This window comes from Narcine bancroftii, chromosome 12 (assembly GCF_036971445.1).
Source record: "Narcine bancroftii isolate sNarBan1 chromosome 12, sNarBan1.hap1, whole genome shotgun sequence".
NCBI classification, from domain to species: domain Eukaryota; kingdom Metazoa; phylum Chordata; class Chondrichthyes; order Torpediniformes; family Narcinidae; genus Narcine; species Narcine bancroftii.
The window spans coordinates 99,227,253-99,245,663 of NC_091480.1; the positions used below are offsets into that span (position 1 = coordinate 99,227,253).

General features: G+C 43.4%; 2 protein-coding genes across 11 annotated transcripts in view; one reads left to right on the forward strand and one right to left on the reverse strand.

Moving 5' to 3' along the window:
• Positions 1–18,411, forward strand: part of ace (angiotensin I converting enzyme (peptidyl-dipeptidase A) 1) — a 135,400-nt gene that overhangs the window by 63,501 nt on the left and 53,488 nt on the right. For 4 of the 7 annotated variants that reach the window (XM_069905138.1, XM_069905134.1, XM_069905137.1 and 1 more), the window contains 5 exons: positions 1,165–1,309; positions 3,818–3,916; positions 6,531–6,653; positions 7,677–7,858; positions 10,572–12,721. In XM_069905138.1, the coding sequence (XP_069761239.1) occupies positions 1,165–1,309; positions 3,818–3,916; positions 6,531–6,653; positions 7,677–7,858; positions 10,572–10,849 (827 nt within the window). In that variant the 3' untranslated portion in view covers positions 10,850–12,721. Of the gene's footprint in view, positions 1–1,164; positions 1,310–3,817; positions 3,917–6,530; positions 6,654–7,676; positions 7,859–10,571; positions 12,722–18,411 lie in introns of those variants that run through there. The other 3 variants (XM_069905136.1, XM_069905139.1, XM_069905135.1) reach the window with 1 other exon arrangement.
• LOC138746757 (solute carrier family 15 member 1-like) overlaps positions 14,942–18,411 on the reverse strand; it is a 90,555-nt gene continuing 87,085 nt past the window's right edge. For all 4 annotated transcript variants that reach the window (XM_069905141.1, XM_069905142.1, XM_069905144.1 and 1 more), the window contains one exon: positions 14,942–17,927. In XM_069905141.1, coding sequence (XP_069761242.1) covers positions 17,733–17,927 — 195 coding nt within the window. In that variant the 3' untranslated portion in view covers positions 14,942–17,732. The remainder of the gene's footprint in view (positions 17,928–18,411) is intronic.

The window sequence follows — 18,411 nt, forward strand, 5'->3', positions numbered from 1 at the left end:
CCAACCATCCTGCAGTAAGAACATGAGAAATAGGAGCGGGAGTCAGCCATCTAGCCTGTCAAGCCTGTTCCACCATCAATAACATCATGGCTGACCCAGCTCCACTTACCTGACCCCTAATTCCCCTATTATTCAAAAACCAATCCATCTGTGTCTTTAGTACATTTAATACAGCAGCCTTCATTGCTTCCCTGGGCAAAGAATTCCATAGATACACTGTTCTCTGGGAGAAGCATCCGATTCTCATCTCGGTTTTAAATCTACTCCCCTGAATCTTCAAGCTGTGTCCCCTAATTTTGGTCTCACCTCCTGCTTTTATTTTATGTCTTTGTTTCAACATTTTATGTTCGATAAAGTAATTCTTCTAAACCCATATAATCCCAGGTGACTCAATCTCTCCTCATAGGCTAACCCTTCATTTCCAGAATCAACCTGGTGAACTTCCTCTGCACCACCTCCAAACCCAGTACACACTTCCTCAAGTAAGGAGACCAAAACGACACACAGTACTGCAGGTGCGGCCTCACCGGTGGCCTGTATAGTGGCAGCAGCCTCTCCCTGCTCTTAAATTCAACCTCTCCAGCAATGAAGCCCAACGTCCCATTTGCCTTCTTGATTTTTGTTCCACCTGCAAACTTTCTTTGTGGGATTCATGCACGAGCATTCACGTACGATTCCTGTCTCTGTGCAGCAACATGCTCCAGTGAGCCACAGATAAGGTAAACAGTCTTTATCTTTTTTCCCAGTGTAAGGGAGGACACAGGTTTAAGGTGAGAGGGAAAAGATTTAAAGGTGACCTAAAATGCAATGTTTTCACGTAGAGGGTGGAGCGCATATGGATGGAACTGCAAAAGGAAGCTTTTAAAATCCAGAGATGGATTTAATAATGGAATTTAAAAGACATATGGGCAGGTACATGGACAGGATGTGGCCTATATTCAAGTGAATGGGATTAGCTCAGATAGGTAACTTGGTCAGAATAGAACAGTTGGGCCGAAGACTTATTTGTTTCCATGTCTCTATTACCTTGTGCTGTTTGACATTTACGTCAGTGACAAGGTATCTCCTCTCTGCATCCACCAGAATTCAGTGTTAACAAAGTGGAGCTTTCATTGCTAATGGAACCACTATGGAATATATTGACTGGAAGTTTTATCTCTACAGAGAGTGACATTAACTACCTGATGAGTATGGCCCTGGACAAGATCGCTTTCCTCCCTTTTGGCTACCTGATGGACCAATGGCGGTGGAAGGTTTTTGATGGGCGGATCCCTGAAAGTGACTACAACCGGGAATGGTGGAACCTGAGGTACAGTTCGCTGCCTGTCTACAAAAATGCCCCTCTTGTAGCACATGAACAACGACCTTCCGAAAGTCTAAATGCTCCACATCTACTGGTTCCCTTTTCTTTTCAGAAAACACTAACAGATAGTCAAACATGTTCCCTCTTCAGAAATTCATATTTAAGTTCACATACAGGTTTATTATCATCTGCCTGTATGTATACAACCAGACAAAACAGTGTTTCTCCAGACCATGGTACACACACACACACACACACACACACACACACACACACACACACACACACACACACACACAATACACAGCACTTAATACTTACATACATACATCTAATTTAATTTAAATTAAATTATATTAAAGATATAATTTTTAAAAATACACAAAATATTTTGGGATGATTTATTCGGTTACAGGACACTGTTCATCAATCTCACAGCCGGTGGGAAGAAAGTATTTCCCAGCCTGGCTGTCCTGATTTTAATGCTCCTGTGCCTCCTTCCTGATGGTAGTGGGTCAAAGATCCTGTGTGCTGGATGGAAAGGGTCTTAACAATTCTTTGAGGCCTATTTAAGCCACACTCCTGATGAATGTCGTCAGTGAAGGAAAGGGAGACCCCAGTGATCTTTCAGCTGTTTTAATGATCTTCTTCAATGACATCCAGTCTGATGTTTTGCAGCTGGTGCCCCCTCACAATGACGCAGGACCCTCGCAATTGTTCTCCTGTAAGATGTGGTCAAGATGGGGGCCAGTAGCCTTGCCCTCCTCAACCCACTGAGGAAGTGTGGGCACTGCTGCACCTTCCTGACTAATGAAGACGTGCTGTGGGTCCATGATATACTGGCCAATCCTGTTTTGTAAAGACTAACACTTTCTTATTAATAGACTCCAGCACTTTCCTTTAGGGTTTAGACTAAATGATCTGAAATTTGCAGTGACTGGGGATTTATTGATCCCATTCATTTTCTCAATGCTATTTTTTTACAGTCTAATTTCCTCACTCATTCTAAACCTCTTGTTCTCCACTATTACCTGAAGGTTTTCTGTGTCAGGGCACAATATTTTCTATAGCTGATCATCAGAAACCTTCAAAAACCTTCCACCGCCATTGGTCCATCAGGTAGCCAAAAGGGAGGAAAGCGATCTTGTCCAGGGCCATGCTCATCAGGTAGTTAATGTCACTCTCTGTAGAGATAAAACGTTCTCTCATTTCTTTATTCTGTCTCTGTTAAGGGACCCACATTAACTCTTCCAGTGCAGTACACAGATGTGCTGGAGAAACTCATCAGGTCACGCAGTGTCCATCGGAAGTAAAAGATGATGCTTTGGGCCTGATCCCTTCATCAGGAGTGTTTGCCTTTTTATTTCCTGGAGACGAAGTTTCTCCAGTACCTCTGTACTGCACGAGACCCCAGCATCTGCAGATTTGCTTGTTTACCAACATTAATTATTACTAATCTCTACCTCTACATTTTTCTGGAAGATTTTGTATGGTTCCATGCTACATTTCCATCTTAGTCTTGTAAAACGCCTTTCTTTTTTTTGTCAATGTCTTGGCTCTCTGTGAAATTTGAGCCCCCCTCTACTACCCTCTTTGGCAGTATTATGTCTTATGATGAAAGGTTAACTGAGCCAGGGGCATTTCTCTTTGGAGTGATGAAGGATGAGAGGTGACTTTAATGAAGGAGTACGAGATTAAATAAGGTGGACAGCTACAATATTTGTTCCAGGGCAGCAGTGACCAATATCAGAGGACATCTGTTTAAAGGTAGTGGAGGGGACACCAGGGGTATATTTTTACTTAGAGAATGCTGGGTTCCTGGAATGCATTGCCGGGGGTGGTGGTGGGGGCTAGTACAATATGGAAATTTAAAATATTCTTAAATAGGCACATAGTTGTAAAAAAATTGGAGGGTTATGGGCTGAGAGGGAGGGAAGAGTTAGATTGATGGAGGAACAGGTTTTAAAGACTCAGTATAGCATTGTGGGCTGAAGGGCCTGTACTGTGCAGTTCTGTTCCATGTTCTATGTGCATCGCTGTTGGGTCTAATTCCAGAACTCTCTGTATAAAAATCTATAACAATACCAGCTTAAAAAAGACCACCTTTGATGGGACTCCATCAAGCAAAGAAAGCTGACCAGGTCAGTGAGGTCAAGGTGTTCAGTATTTTTGACTGCATTAAATGTGGAGGTACCCTAGATCCTAATTAGAAGGACCTTCTGAACTGTACCAAGTACAGTAAACATTCCTGTTATCCAGAAATCACTCAACCAACAACCTCAAACAACTGGCAAAAAAATCGTGGAAAATAAATAGGTAGAGAATACACAAGTTTAAAATTGGCGCTCCCTAGCAGTCAGTTCACCAATCACACAACACATAATCTCAAGCTACCAGAAAATTCTATGACTCCCCATAGGTGCCTGATATCAGGGGTTTTACTGTAGAAAATTTGAGGGTCGATGCCTAAATGGGGCTGCATTCTTCATTGTACTTTGTACCTCTCACCCACAGGTTAAAGTATCAAGGCCTGTGCCCTCCTGTTCTTCGCTCAGAGGAAGATTTTGATCCTGGTGCAAAATTCCACATTCCTTCAAGTGTCCCCTATGTCAGGTATGTCCTGGACACAGATGTTTCTTCATCTCTGTGATGGTACCAGTGCATCTGGTCGTATATCTAACTCAGACATCACAGGCTTCCCATCCTTCAGGGCTGTCCTGGAGACACCAGGACTTAAACGTTCCTCTCCTTCCACCTCCAAACCTGGGATCAAAGGTACATGGCGAGAATAAAATTATTTTCTTTCTTCATGAAGAAATCACAAGTTCAGTGGAGGTGAGAACCGATTTGTTTGTCAGAGGGAGGTGGATTCAGCTGAAGGCATTGGCCATCAGAATAAAGTGATCATTATTTCAGTCAACAGTTAATTTATTGTCATACACATTGTACATATGACCAACATTCTTACTTGTTGCATCTGGATGGGTAATTTGTAGAAAGCAACCACTTTGATCTAGATGCTTCCTGGGAAGGACCTTTTCACGAGTGAGGAACAGAGGAGACCGAGAGGGGTCCAGACTGAAGTTACAAGGAATGTAGACAGTGGTGGAATGTAGGAAACCTTTGCTCACAGTAGAGATGTCTAACACCAGAGGGCATGAGGGGGAGGGAAATTAGAGGAAATCTGAAGAAGATTATTTCCATCCAAATGGTGGTTGGATGCTGAAGGACACTGCCTGAGGAAATTTGGAGGCAGAGACTCTCACAGCATTTCAAGAGTATCAAGAGGAGAAAGGTGTAGAAGGTTTTTAGTGGAGCTCGGTACTGAAGGGTCAGCATGGAGATTCTGGGCTGAAGAACCTGTTCTGGTGTTGTGCACACTGACTGGTGAAGAAAGGAAATGGAATGTTGGCCTTTATTGCCAGTAGGATGCAGTAGCAGAGTGAGGAAGTCATATTACCCTGTGCAGAGCCTTGGTGAGACCATGTCTGGAGACCTGTGGACAATCTTGGCCTCTGCATTTAAGGAAACGGTGCAATAAGTTCACTGGATGGATTCCTGGGATGTGAGAGTTGCCCTGCGAGGAAAAACTGTGTATAATGTGCCCACACTGCCCAGGATTGAGAAGATCTCATTGAAACATACGGATTTGCCAGGTTTGACAGGATGGGAACCAAGAGAAGACCATGTTGTGAGGATTGGAATGCATGATTGAAACAAAGGGGAATTTCTCCTTTCAGAAGGTGGCAAATCCTTTTTTTAAAATATTTTATTTTCAACTTTAAAACCATGATACATACAATATATAGAGTGAATAATACATAATATGTAATATCAATAAAGCCTAAGTGGTATAACCCAAAAAAACTCTCTCACCCACCCTACTAACACAACCCTCCCCCCCATATCGCCCCCCCCAGAAGAAAGAAAAGAAAGATAAAAAAGGAGATATAAACTAAAATAACATAATTAATTACCATGGATTGAAGCAATTCCACCACAACATGGCTGAAGGATTCAAAATTTTAAACCCACATAATCCAAAAAAGGGCTCCAAACTTTCCCATAAAAAAGTTAATTATCATGTAAATTATGGGTTTTTTTCTCATTAGTATACAAGATCTCAATTCCAAATGCTACCTATGTAAATTCAAATCAATATTATTTATATCTGGTTTATATCAGAGATGGATGCATTATTTCAGAACAAAATGCCAAAATTAGATTTACAAGAATCTAGATTAAAATGGTAAAAAAATTATGTAAAGGTAGTATGACTAAAATTGTAAATGTGAGATGTAGATTAGTTCATTATAATTTTATACATCAATTATACTTGACTCCTGAAAAATTAAAGAGATATAATTTATTTTCTTCAGATGTCAGAAAGAAATAGGTTCTTTTTTACATTCTTCTTGGCTATGTGAAAAGGTAAAAACCTTTCTGGATGTGATTGAAAGAACTGCTACAAGATATTCTTGAAATTAAATTTTCAATGGACTTTCAATATTTTTGTTAAGTAATATTAAAAAGATATATCTGGAATTAAGATTAACTAAATTTCTAATTGCCTTTTTGAGATTAGCATTAGCTATAGCAAGAAAATGTATTGCGATTACTTGGAGAAATTATATTGATTTGAATTTACATAGGTGGCATATGGAGTTGAGATCTTTAAGGTTGTGAATCTTAGGAATGCCTCACCCAGGGACCAATGAATGGAGAGTCATAAAGTATATTGGTACCTGAGATATTTTTGAACCACAGAAAACTAAGGGGTCATGGGAGTCAAGTGGGTAAATGGAGCCAACGTTAATGATCAGATCTTGACCTTGTCGACTGGTAGAGCAGGCTTGAAGCATCCTATGACCAACTTCTGCCCCTACTTCTGATGTCTTTCCAAAGCATGAGTTGGGCACAGTGTGACCAGTCTCAGAAAGTGCCAAGGGACGTAATGATCATCCAGAATCCTCCACACTCGGTGAGTGCTCCACAATTCATTATGAACTGCATCTGGTGGGAAGGGACAGAAATTGGAGGTCTGGGAGCATTTGGGATCAAGTGTGAGTGACAGGAAGAAGAGTTTGTTGAAGATGTCCACAACTTACCTGATTTCACTGGTACTATGAGATCTCAAATTAATTGACTGATTAATAGCAGCAATGCCGAGTTATGTTCAACTATGCAATGCAGCTGAAATCTATTTGTCGATCTGACTTTTTCTCAGATATTTTGTGAGCTTCATCATCCAGTTCCAGTTCCATGAGAGCCTTTGCAATGCTGCTGGTCATAAAGGACCTCTGTATAAATGTGACATCCATAAGTCACATGAAGCTGGAAAACTCATTGGGTAAGACCAATAGGCATTGTGAAATAGGCTATTCATTGCCCCGCTATTTAATCAGGAGCTGATCCATTTCCCCACTCAGCCCCACTGTCCTAGACTCTCCCACTATGGGAGACAACCTTTCAACAACTACTCTGTCCACACCTTTCAACATTTGAAATGATTCAATGAGACCCAACCACAACTCATTCTCTTAAACTCCAATGAATATAGGCCAAGATCTGTTAAACGCTTCTCATATGATAACCCTTTCATTCCTGGAATCATTCTTGTGAACCTCCTCTGAACCCTCTCCAATGTCAGGACCTCTTTTCTGAAATGAGGATCCCAAAACTGCTTACAATTCTCTGTGAGGTCTCACCAGTGCCCAATAAAGCCTTAACATCACATCCCTGCTCTTATATTCAATTCATCTTGAAATGAACGCCAGCATCACATTTGCTTTCTTCACGACTCAACCTGCTGGTTTACCTTCAGGCCATCCTGCATGAGGGCTCCCAGATCCCTTTGCATCTGGGCATTGTCAATTCTATCCCATTTATTTTTACCTCTGACATTGTATTTCATTTGCCACTTCTCTACACAACTGGCAGCCAATCAGAACATGATCCCTGTATTCCAATCTCTGCTTCCTGCCAATCTGCCAATGCTCTACCCTTGCTAGTTTGTTTACTGTTATAATTTTTTTTAAATTTAAATTTAGACATACAGCACAGTAACAGGCCATTTTATCGCATGAGCCTGTCATGTCCAATTGCACCCAATTGGCCAACAGCCCCTGGTGTTGAAAGTGGGAGGAAACCAGAGCACCTGGAGGAAACCCACACAGACACGGGGAGAATGTACAAACTCCGTACAGACAGCATGGGATTAAAACTCCAGACCTGGCTGTTACAGCGATATGCTAACCGTGGCACGTGATATCTGGGGATTATGGAAAACCAGTGGTATGTTGGTCAGAAATCTACCACCTGTGTCTCAGAGCCAAGGCTGATGACTGCTTCCTCTCTGCTTCACCCCTCACAGGGATGCCATGAAGCTGGGGAGCAGCAAACCGTGGCCCGTGGCCATGCAAATGATCACGGGGAACACCACCATGTCGGCGGCTTCCCTGCTGAAGTACTTTGAGCCATTGATCAGCTGGCTTGAGGAGGAAAACAAGAAGAATGGCGAGACATTGGGATGGCCCGAGTATGATTGGATGCCAGGTCAGCAATGTTAAAAAGTTAAAACATTCCTGTTTGTTATGGGCTCCTGAGAATTGGAGCTCAAGGTCACATCACACAATAGGTATCGTGGAAAAATTGCAATGTTTCAAAGGTGTTGGACAGGTGCGGAGATGGGAATAGTTTCAGAGAGATCTGGGCTGAATGTGCGTGTGGGAACAGGCAACTGGGTCAGCAGGAAACCTCTGCCACTTGCACATCCCCCAGCTCTCACCTACCCATTCCTCATCCCACCTACCCTTCTGCTACCCCACCTACCTACCCATCTCCAACCCACCTACCAACCCCCACCCACCTACCCACCCCATCCCACCCATCTCTCACCCACCTACCCATCCCCTAACACCTACCCACCCCACCTCACCCATCTCTCACCACACCTCACTCATCTCCCACCCACGTACCCATGCCCAACACTGTCTACCCATCTTCCACCCCACCTACCCACCCCAACCCTTCCAGCCCGTCTCCCACCACCACCTGCCCATCTCCCAGCACCCACTGCCCTTCCCTATTTCCTTCAGATGATCACTATTTTTAATATTGCCAATAGGCCTGCGGTGCGCCTGCAGTCTCGCTGGGGATCCACTGCAGTCCAGCTACAGCATGCCTTCATTAAGCCTGGAGTACAGTTACAATACAGTTACAGTTTTTTTTTTTCTTCTTTGGCTTGGCTTCGCGGACGAAGATTTATGGAGGGGGTAAAAAAGTCCACGTCAGCTGCAGGCTCGTTTGTGGCTGACCAGTCCGATGCGGGACAGGCAGACACGATTGCAGCGGTTGCAAGGGAAAATTGGTTGGTTGGGGTTGGGTGTTGGGTTTTTCCTCCTTTGCCTTTTGTCAGTGAGGTGGTTACAGTATATACACCTAAAATACCCAGTGCAGTGCTCGAGTATAACCACTTTGGTACAACTGCTGCATCACATCCACAGTACAGCCACAACAGGCACTGCTGCAATGGAGCTGGTGAACTGAGGAAATGCCTGGGTATCTATGCCCCCATTCCATATTTACAGCATCTAGCCAACTCCCAACCTGTCATATAGGAGATCCAGTTTCAATCGGTCATATTCTGAATGCGTACGTGCTCTCATTCTTGCATTTCCTTAATTGTACCCATAATTCGTCTCATGGAACATATACTGTATCCAGTTATTAATGAATACCATAAAACATCTCTTTGCTATTATTATTACCAGTTTGATAAATGCTTTAAAGTATATGGGAGAACGATATAAGTGAGATCATTCATAACCCGGGGAGCCCCTCCATATAAAAGTGCAAATGCTATGGGTTGCAGTTTAAACTAAGGTCTGTAAATTATTTAAAAAACTCTGAATATTTAACCAAATCACAAGGCGTGATGGAATTCTTGACCAAAAGTAAGAGAGAGACGAGTCTGTGTCACTGCCGACAGCGGCAGTCAGTCAGGAGAAAATTGAATGCAGGGAATGTTCATTGTTTTACTGCGTTGAGAACCAGATGAGTTAGAGGTGAAGGGAGAGGGAGCAGATATATATCACAAGACATGGAGATGGTGCGATCCAGTTGACAGAGACTTGCTGTTCTGACAAACATCATGCAATCACCGTGTGAACAAGTGGTGTGGATGAGGGTGCCTTCTTGTTTGCCAGTGACACCCACTTACTGTTTATCCATTGTCTGCTAATTATTGATGATTGTCTGTCTCTGACTGCACATAACCTCCATGTATTCTGACCCTTGCCAGAGCTGAGCCCTCCATGTTTGTGTTGATTGAATAAAGACTCATTACTTCTCTGTCTCCACATTTTGAATAATGTTTGACCCAAGGCTGCTCTGACCGTTTACCATGGGGAAGTTATTGATTTCAGAAGAGTCAATCACCTTCTCCATGACATTTGTTGGTTCTACTGGTTACAGGAGATCAAAGAGGAAAAACAAAGACTTTGTTTGCTTCCTGACTGGGGCCTGTTAATATTGTTGAAGTGATACCATGCTGAGATCCCAACAGGCTCTTTTAAATGGGTACTGCCCGTGCTATGCCATAGATCCTAGGCCAGTGGATTGGTTCTTCAAGAGCTCTCAGGGCTTACTAATGCACCGAGCAATTTAAAAAAAAAATACAGAATGTGGAGGCACACTAATCAGGTAAGAAGAACAAAGGATGCACTAAAGCCTTGTCGATTGATGGCCATTACCTCAGGAAACCTGCAATTTGAAGGCATGGGAGTTTGGTTCTGGTTGTACAATACTGAACTTGGTTTATCTGAGGACAGCATTCTATCTGACTATAAACTAAGGAAAATTATATTGGGGGCTTAAGCTCGGTACTAGGATTGAATGAGTTAGATCATGTTGCACAGACCAGGAGTATCTTCTTTTCAGAATGAGTATTAAAGAATGAGTTAACTGAGATGGTTAAAAGTGACAACTCAGTTTGGTATACACAGAGGACATAGGATGGGATTGAAGTCAAGAAGCGGAAATGGAAATCCCAAGGTTTCTCTCCAAAACAGTAGTGGGTGAGGGGGAAAGTCAGGCTTAGTTAGTTAGAGCTTTGAGGACCTTGTGATCATTTGCACTGGGAGGACCCAAGGTTTGTGTGGGAAGGAGAGTTGACATTCTCGTGCAGAGGGTGTGCTGTGCCGGTAGCCAATGCTCCAGCCTTCATCTCATCAGAACAGGGGGTTAATGTTTGCTCCTTCCTTTCCAGTCAGTGCTTCCATCAAGCCACCAGCCACACCTTCAGCCACTCCTTCAGCTACTCCTTCAGCTACACCTTCCATGACAGAGGGGAATCCTGTGCCAGTTCCAAACAGTAAAGTCTATTTCCTGGGACTGAGTTTAGATCCAAATCAAGCAAAAGCGGGGCAGTGGATTTTGTTTGCATTGGCCCTTGGCCTGACCTTAACTGTCATAGCCTTTTCTATAAAAATGTTTCAAAGGAAAAGAAGTCCTAACAAATCATCACCTGACTATCGAATGGATTAAAAGGGACATCCTGTCTGGATAGAACTCTCACTATGCAAAACAAAATAATTTAGTACTCTATTTGTAAATCTGGTCAAAGAATGTTTATCAGCCACTTGTATATTCTCTAGTAATGATTAGATGCAGAGACTTGAAATAATATATCAAATGGTTCTCAAATGTTTGTAATTTGCTGTAAAATTTTGAATGTGAGTTTGAGCAGTTTCAGGGTACGTTGCTGAGAATCCTTGGGTGTCAATCGAATCCGAAATATGTGTATTCTGGAAACTCAATCCTATCATTGAGGCCACTGACCTTGTGAGCATTTGACCAATTCTCTCAGTAGTGAAAATGTATAATTGTAGGGGAAATGGAACAGTGGAAGATGTAACAGCAAAACAAATGTTTAGTGGTTGGCCATTTAACCAAAGCATTATGCATTCTAACAATGGAATGATGAAAGTTGCATTTGCCCACTCAAGTTCTTGGCAACCTGGCCTTTTCTGAGTTCTCTGGGATGCCCCCTCTGGGATGCCCTCTCAGCTTTCAGCAACAGGCTGTACTCAATATTTCCTGCTCATATCATTAGTTCATAGAACATAAGAAATAGGAGCAGAGTGGACCATCCGGCCCATTGAGCCTGCTCTGCCATTCAACAAGATCATGGCTGATCTGATGATGGGCTCATCTCCATCTACCTGTCTTTTCCCCATATCCTTTATTTCCCCTACTGTGTAAAAATTAATCCAACCTTGTCTTAAATATATTCACTATGGTCACCTCCACTGCTTCAATGGGCAGTGAATTCCATAGATTCACCACCCTCTGGGAAAAGCAGTTTCTCCTCATCTCTGTCCAAAATTTACTACCTTAATCTTGGGTTTGGACATGTAATGAATAAGCAACATCCAATTACATGAAAGACCTGACTCTATTGGAGCTTTGGAAGGCAGAGATGTTCCTTCAGCATATCAGACCTAATGTGACTTTACCAGACAATTAGATTGGCAAATATTGAGCAGAATGTGACATCAATCCATTGATAAGGGATCCTGGTGCTGGATGTGAATAGTGAGGGTTGCTGCCAAAGTCCATTGTATCGCAACTGAAGATTACTTCAGATACTGTTGATTGCTTTAAAATGGGTAACATTGTGCAAGCTTATATCTTGACTCCATTACACCTCGTAAGACTTTAAAAATGTTCTAAAATATTTTAAAACTCTATTTCTCTTCTAAAATAATCAATTGTTGAAGAGGTGCTATCTGAAATATTTCAATGGCATGTTCTCCCGTGTGAGGACGAGTTGCACACATTAAGATGCCAGATTTGGTCAACCTTCTGGGGTGAGTTGATTGAGTTCACCAAGATAAGAGGTTGACAATTATCCAGAGCCTCGCCCACAGGACGTCATGCATGTACTCTGACCATAAACCTAAATTTTGAACTTTGGAGTATTTTTGGGCTTGAGAGGTGATGTTCACTCGGTGCTTGAACTGTTGATGCCGACTCTGTGGCATCGGTGGACAAGGAACAGGGAGATGGGCAGGCTGGATTGTGACGCCCAGCTCTTTGGAAAGTCCGTCAGCATCCACTGTCAAACCTTGTGTGAAGAGTGGCAAAGTTACCAGGATATGATCAGTGGTCATGGAGAAACAATGTCAGCAAGGAGCCAGTGCAAGAGCAGAAATGGTGAGGAAAACTTATCAAGAGCCCACCAAAGAAACCAAATCTAGTGGCAACTGGTGAAAAGTATGCTGTTGTGTTCTACTTCATAACATTACATTGTTTCTCTCATGTATCTCTATGTATTCATTGCATAGTAGAATCGGATGACTGAAGGGGCTGATGTAACCAGTAGCATGCACAATATACTTGAGCTGTTTTAAACTGTATTCTGTTCCGGTTATTTTATTCGCTGTAGTGTTAGTATCACAACATGTGGAGACCTTGGCCTTTCTGTGGTTCTTGGGTGGGAATGTTGTCTTTGCAATCCATTTCAGCTCTAGTGATACCAGCACTTACTGCAGGAGGAGAGAGGCTGGGTATCGTTGCCTTTCCACCAAAGACCAGGGAGTACGTGCCCCTGTGAATAATCAATTGGAATTCCCAACAAACCAGCTTGGCAGATCCTATTATGTGTCGTGAGACCAGGGTTGACATTGAACTCAAGGTGACTAAATACTCAACCTAAGGGAAGTGAGAATGGCAGAGGGTTATCGAGTTTAGGACTTTTGTTGGTGAATGGGGGAGTGATGGGAACTGGAAAGTAAAAATTTACAGATGATGGAAATCTAAAATAAAAACAGAAAACACTGAAAATGTTCAGCAGGCCAGGCAACATCTGTGCAGAGAGAGAAAGAGAGATGTCATTGACATTACAGGTCAAGTCAAGTTTATTGTCATCTGAAACAGTGTTCTCTGGTCCTCAATGCAAAAGATGCAGACACACAACCAGACATAACACACATACAGACAAACAATACATATGCAGGACGAGTATTCACACATACAAATAAATACAAATATGAGAGCCTTGGATGGTCAATGTGAGCAGTTCCTTTGGTCATTCAGCATTCTCACCGCCCGTGACTGAAGGTTGAGGAGTCTTCAGTCAGAATGAGAAAATGAGACAAAAATGAGTGTTGCTTTCAGCTAGGCCCCAACCTGTCTGAGCTCCCAACACCCCAACCCCAGACCCTCACCTAGGCCCCGACCAGACACCTATCTGAGCTCCAGACACCCCAATCCCAGACCCTCACCTAGGCCCCGACTAGACGCCTATTTGAGCTCCTGACACCCCAACCACAAACCCTCACCTAAGCCCCGACCAGCCACCCATCTGAGCTTCCAACACCCCAACCACAGACCCTCACCTAAGCACCGACCAGCTGCCCATCTGAGTTTCCAACAGATGGACACAGGTACATACAGCAGTCAAAACTGGTATGTGTGTAACAGTCGACCCCCTAAATTTCACCCTTAAAATTGGTCCACAAAATTTGCCGATTACATTCATAAGTACAATATATAAAGTACCTGTTGAGTTCCTCCAGCATTGTGTGGACGTTCTCCAGGTAATGGGGCCACTGTCCTTGGGAATCTACAGCCTCTCATAAGCACGTGTTGAGGATAGTAACTGTTTGGCTCCAACATGTAATCTCGTCAAATAGGAAAATAATGATGTTCATAGAACTGGAAGTGAACTCAAGGAGCAGCTAACTTTCCCATGGGAAGCAACAGGGACATGAGGTGAAATATAAAAAGTCTGCAGATGCTGTCATTGAAGTAAAACACAGATGGAGGAACTCAGAAGGCGACGCAGTGTCCAGACATATAACCAACATTTTGAGCCTGAGTCCTTCTTCGAGGTATGAGCAAAAAGCAGGCATGTGCCTGAACAAAGAGGCTGGGGAAGGAGGGGATGAATCAAAGGTGGTTATGAAGGATAAGGACAAGTTCTGCCAGCAGGAGGAAGCTGGTGTTGGAGGGGATACTACTTTGGTTCTTGAGACATACCCAATGATTGTCAATGACATGGTCTCATGGCCTGTAGTCACCCAGAGACCAGTCCTGTTACTGTATCTTCTAGCACAAAGAGGGTAGGAGTATCAGCCGGTCATCATCATGGACCCTCAATGAGAGCATTTCCTAATTTGACATGAGTCACAAAATGATAGAGCTGGTGACCACTCACTTCATAAAGGTCGGATTTAACAAGCATCTTGAAGATAAAGGTAAATGTTGGCAGGTCGAGGGGTTTTGGCCTTGTCAGGTGAAGATAGACACACCTGTCCTGGAGGATTAGGGGCCAGAATTGGAGGAAGACAGAAATGTCATAAAAGGGAAAAGTAAGAGGAATTTGCAGAGCATGGTAAAGGATGTGGGACAGGGGTGTTAACCTCGGAAGGGACCAGTCCGGTGGTGGTACATGGGGAGAATGATTGTGATAGAGTCCATGGTTTGTGGTGTCCAATTGGTTTGGATAGAAATGGGGAAGAGCAGGGGAATGAGCATACGGGTGGGAGAAGTCTACAAGTATCATAGGCTCCACAGTAAATTGAATAGAGTGTTAATGGGAAAATAACAAAGATTTCCAAGAAGAGAATCGACTATGATCATGGGTGATTTTAATCTGCATATTGGTTCAACTATTCAAACTGGCATGAATGCTGTTCAAGAATTATTTGTAGAAAGCATCAGGAATAATTTCTCAGAGCAATACATTAAGTATCCTGCCTGGCAACAAACAACTGTGGATTGGGTATGTTCCGGGATGTCAGTGAGTTTTGGAAGACTTTCACCAATAAGGTAGGATCAACAGGATATGGGTGGGCATGATTGGTGTAGTCGTTAGCGCAACGCTACTATAGCGCCTTCGGCCCAGGTTTGAATCTGGTGCTGTCTGTAAGGAGTTTGTACATTCTCCCCGTGATCTGATTGGGTGTCTACCTGGTGCTCCCACCCTCCAAAATGTACTGGGTTTGGTGGAAGTGGTTATAATTGGGTGCAAATGGGCAGCTCGGGGTTCATGGGCTGGAAGGGCCTTCTTCCGTGCTGTACTGTTAAAGTCAAATTTTAAAAATTTAAATATCTTGTGCAGTGAATGACCCTACAGACAGATTAGTAGAATTCCAGATGCAGCTTAAGGACAAACACCAACAGGTTCAAGGCTGTCCTCAACTTAAATAAGGGCAAGAAGGAGGAGTTCTCTAGAGTGGACTGTGTTTGCAGAGGAGAGGAGGCAGATGGAGCATATTACGAAGCTAGAATTTGTCCCAGTCAGGGAGAGAAAGTGGCCCAGAGGAGGACTGATCATCAATGAGCATAGTGATTAATAGGGTAGACCTCGGGGCGAAAGGCCTACTTCTTGGGTGAGGGGGGCATCCACGAGGGATTTGTAAGCATTTGCAATGTTGCAGCTCAATAAATCTATGATGAGACCACTCTCGGAGGATTACATTCAGTTCTAGTAATCTCATTACAGGAAGGATGAGATAGAGAGGGTGCAGAGATGTGCTAGGATGTTGCCTGGATTGAATAACGTGTTTTATGAAGCAAGGTTGATAGCGTTAGGGCTTTTCTCTTAGGTGTGACAAAGGATGAGAGATGACTTAATAGAGGTATTTATTAGATTATGAGGTGGACGGCCAGTGCCATTTTCCTGGGGTGACGGTAGCAAATCCCAGAGGATGTCTGCTTCAGGTTTTAGGAGGGATGCAAGATTTTACTCGGAATGGTGGGGGCCTGGAATGCATTGACGGGAGTGGTGGTGGAGGCTGATTCAATAGGGACTTTTACATAGGCAGACGGATGGAAGAAAAATAGACAGCTATGGATGCAAGAGAGGGAATAACTAAATTGTTGTGGAATAAGTTTCTATGCGTCGGCACAACATTGTGGGATGAAGGGCCTGTAATGTTCTATGTTTTTTAATTAACTTTTAAAAATTAAAGTTTGAATTTAATTTTTTTTTCAACTTGGGCATGCAGCACAGGAACAGGCCCTTCCGGCCCATGGCGCATGTCACCCAGTTACACCCAACTGACCTACAAACCCTTGGTATGTTTAGTACATTTTCTGTTAAAATGTGGCCTTTCAGGGAGGTTACCACAAGAGAAATGTAATGAAGATCCTCCCTTGACTTATCCCACTCTCACTTATGATCTGACCATTACAAGGAAAGCCAGCATTTATTTGCCTCCCCCTTGCCCTTTGAGGAGTTAAGATGAGACACCATGTTAAACTGCTGCAATGTGTGCAGTCCCTCAGGGCTGACGTGGAGGGGAACCTGCACTAGGTGGAGTTCCAATGGCTGTAAGGCCCTTGTTACTCGTGCTGCAGATGACACTTTTGGGAGGTCCTGTAGGAGCACCTTGGGTGGACAAATCCATTTATTTTTAAATAGTGCACCAGCAGGAGAGGGTATGAATATTGGAGTTGGAGGAATTGCCAGTCGAGGAGGCTGCTTTGTCATCCTGAGTGTTGTTGGGGCACAACTCCTCCAGGCAAGAGGAGATGGTTCTATCACACTGCTTCCTGGTGCCTTGTAGATAATGGAAAGGCTTTGGGCATGAAGAGGTGAGTCCGCTCACTGCAAGAAAGCCAACCTCTGACCTGCTTTCATGGTTGTGGTATGATGCAACTGTCCAGTTGAACCTCTAATCATTGGTGATACCCCCAGGGAGCTGGGATGATGGACAACCTGTTATTGTACATTGAAGAGAAGTGGATAAAGTCCCTCTCCTTGCTTGTTTCCTTTATGGTGTGAACGTTACTTGCCACTTTTCAGTCCCTCCTTGAATGTTACCAGGACTTGCTGCCTGCAAAGATAGACTGCTTCAATTTCTGAGGAGTTGTGAATAGAACTCAGGATTGTCCAACCATCAGCAGACACCACTCTCAGTGCAACAGAAGGAAGATCATTGTCGAAGCAGTTGGTTGGGGCAAAGTCATTGCCTTGAAGACTTCTTGATCATCTTCATCAGTGCCGTGGAAATGAGATAATACTGAAAACCTCCAGAGCAGCTTCTACTTTAGTGCACAATTCGAGTCTGCTGTCCATCTCAAACCAAGGCAAAAATTAGCATTCTTGGTCACAGGTCTCTGCTCCAGTTTATACCTTCACCAGAGTCTCATCAATGACTAGTTCTGTTTTAACAGACATTGATTATTTTCAGTAACTTGGCAACCAAGTTCCAATCAAAGAAAGTACCCGGTTGAGTTCAATGAAAAGCTTACTTCAGACTCACACAGATACGCACGCACGCACACACATACTTACAGGCACACATGTGTGTATTCACACACACAACTGACACACACACATATGCACATGCCCCACACACACCCCAATGCTTTATCCAGCTCTGGGCGAGCAGCTCTCAGTTTTTTTGAAAAACTATCAGTTGAGGTGAGTTCTATTCTTGATGCTTGAGTAAGGTAAGGGTGTGTTTAACTCTGAATTCAATCCATTGGATTCATTCACTTCCTTCTCGCCACTGGTGTCAATTGGGTGATACTTGTGAAGCCTTGTTGTGACAAAGAAGATGAGTGAAATCAGTCCCATTAGAGCAGCAAACACGAAGAACTCCACTGCCTATGTCCAGGAGAGAAAGGAAACCAGCATTAGTGAAGCTCAATGCTCTGGGTTATGCATTTTGCCCAGGAGACCTGAATGCAGGCAGGAAATTGACAGTGGACAATTAACTTTGGGCTGTAGGAGGAAAGATAAACCCCCACTCTCCTCGAAGGAATCCCATCAGTCATCCTGCTTTAGAGGGCCAGGAAATTCAGGGCACAGTTTTCTTAACACAGGACTTTATCCCCCACAGACCACTCCCTGGCACACATGCTGAAGCAGTCATCTTCTGTTCAGTCCAAGAGCCCCATAATCTGCACAAATCCTCTGGACCTTCCAATGGCAGGAACTCACCCCCAGTCAGAGGTTGCACAGTAAAAGTAACATTTCACAAGAACGTAATCAAGACTTGGTCAGCTTGAATTACTAAAACAAGTTGGAAACCTGGGACCTTTCCCTCAGGAGTGTATGAGGTGAAGGAGAGGTCTTATTATAAAGGCTT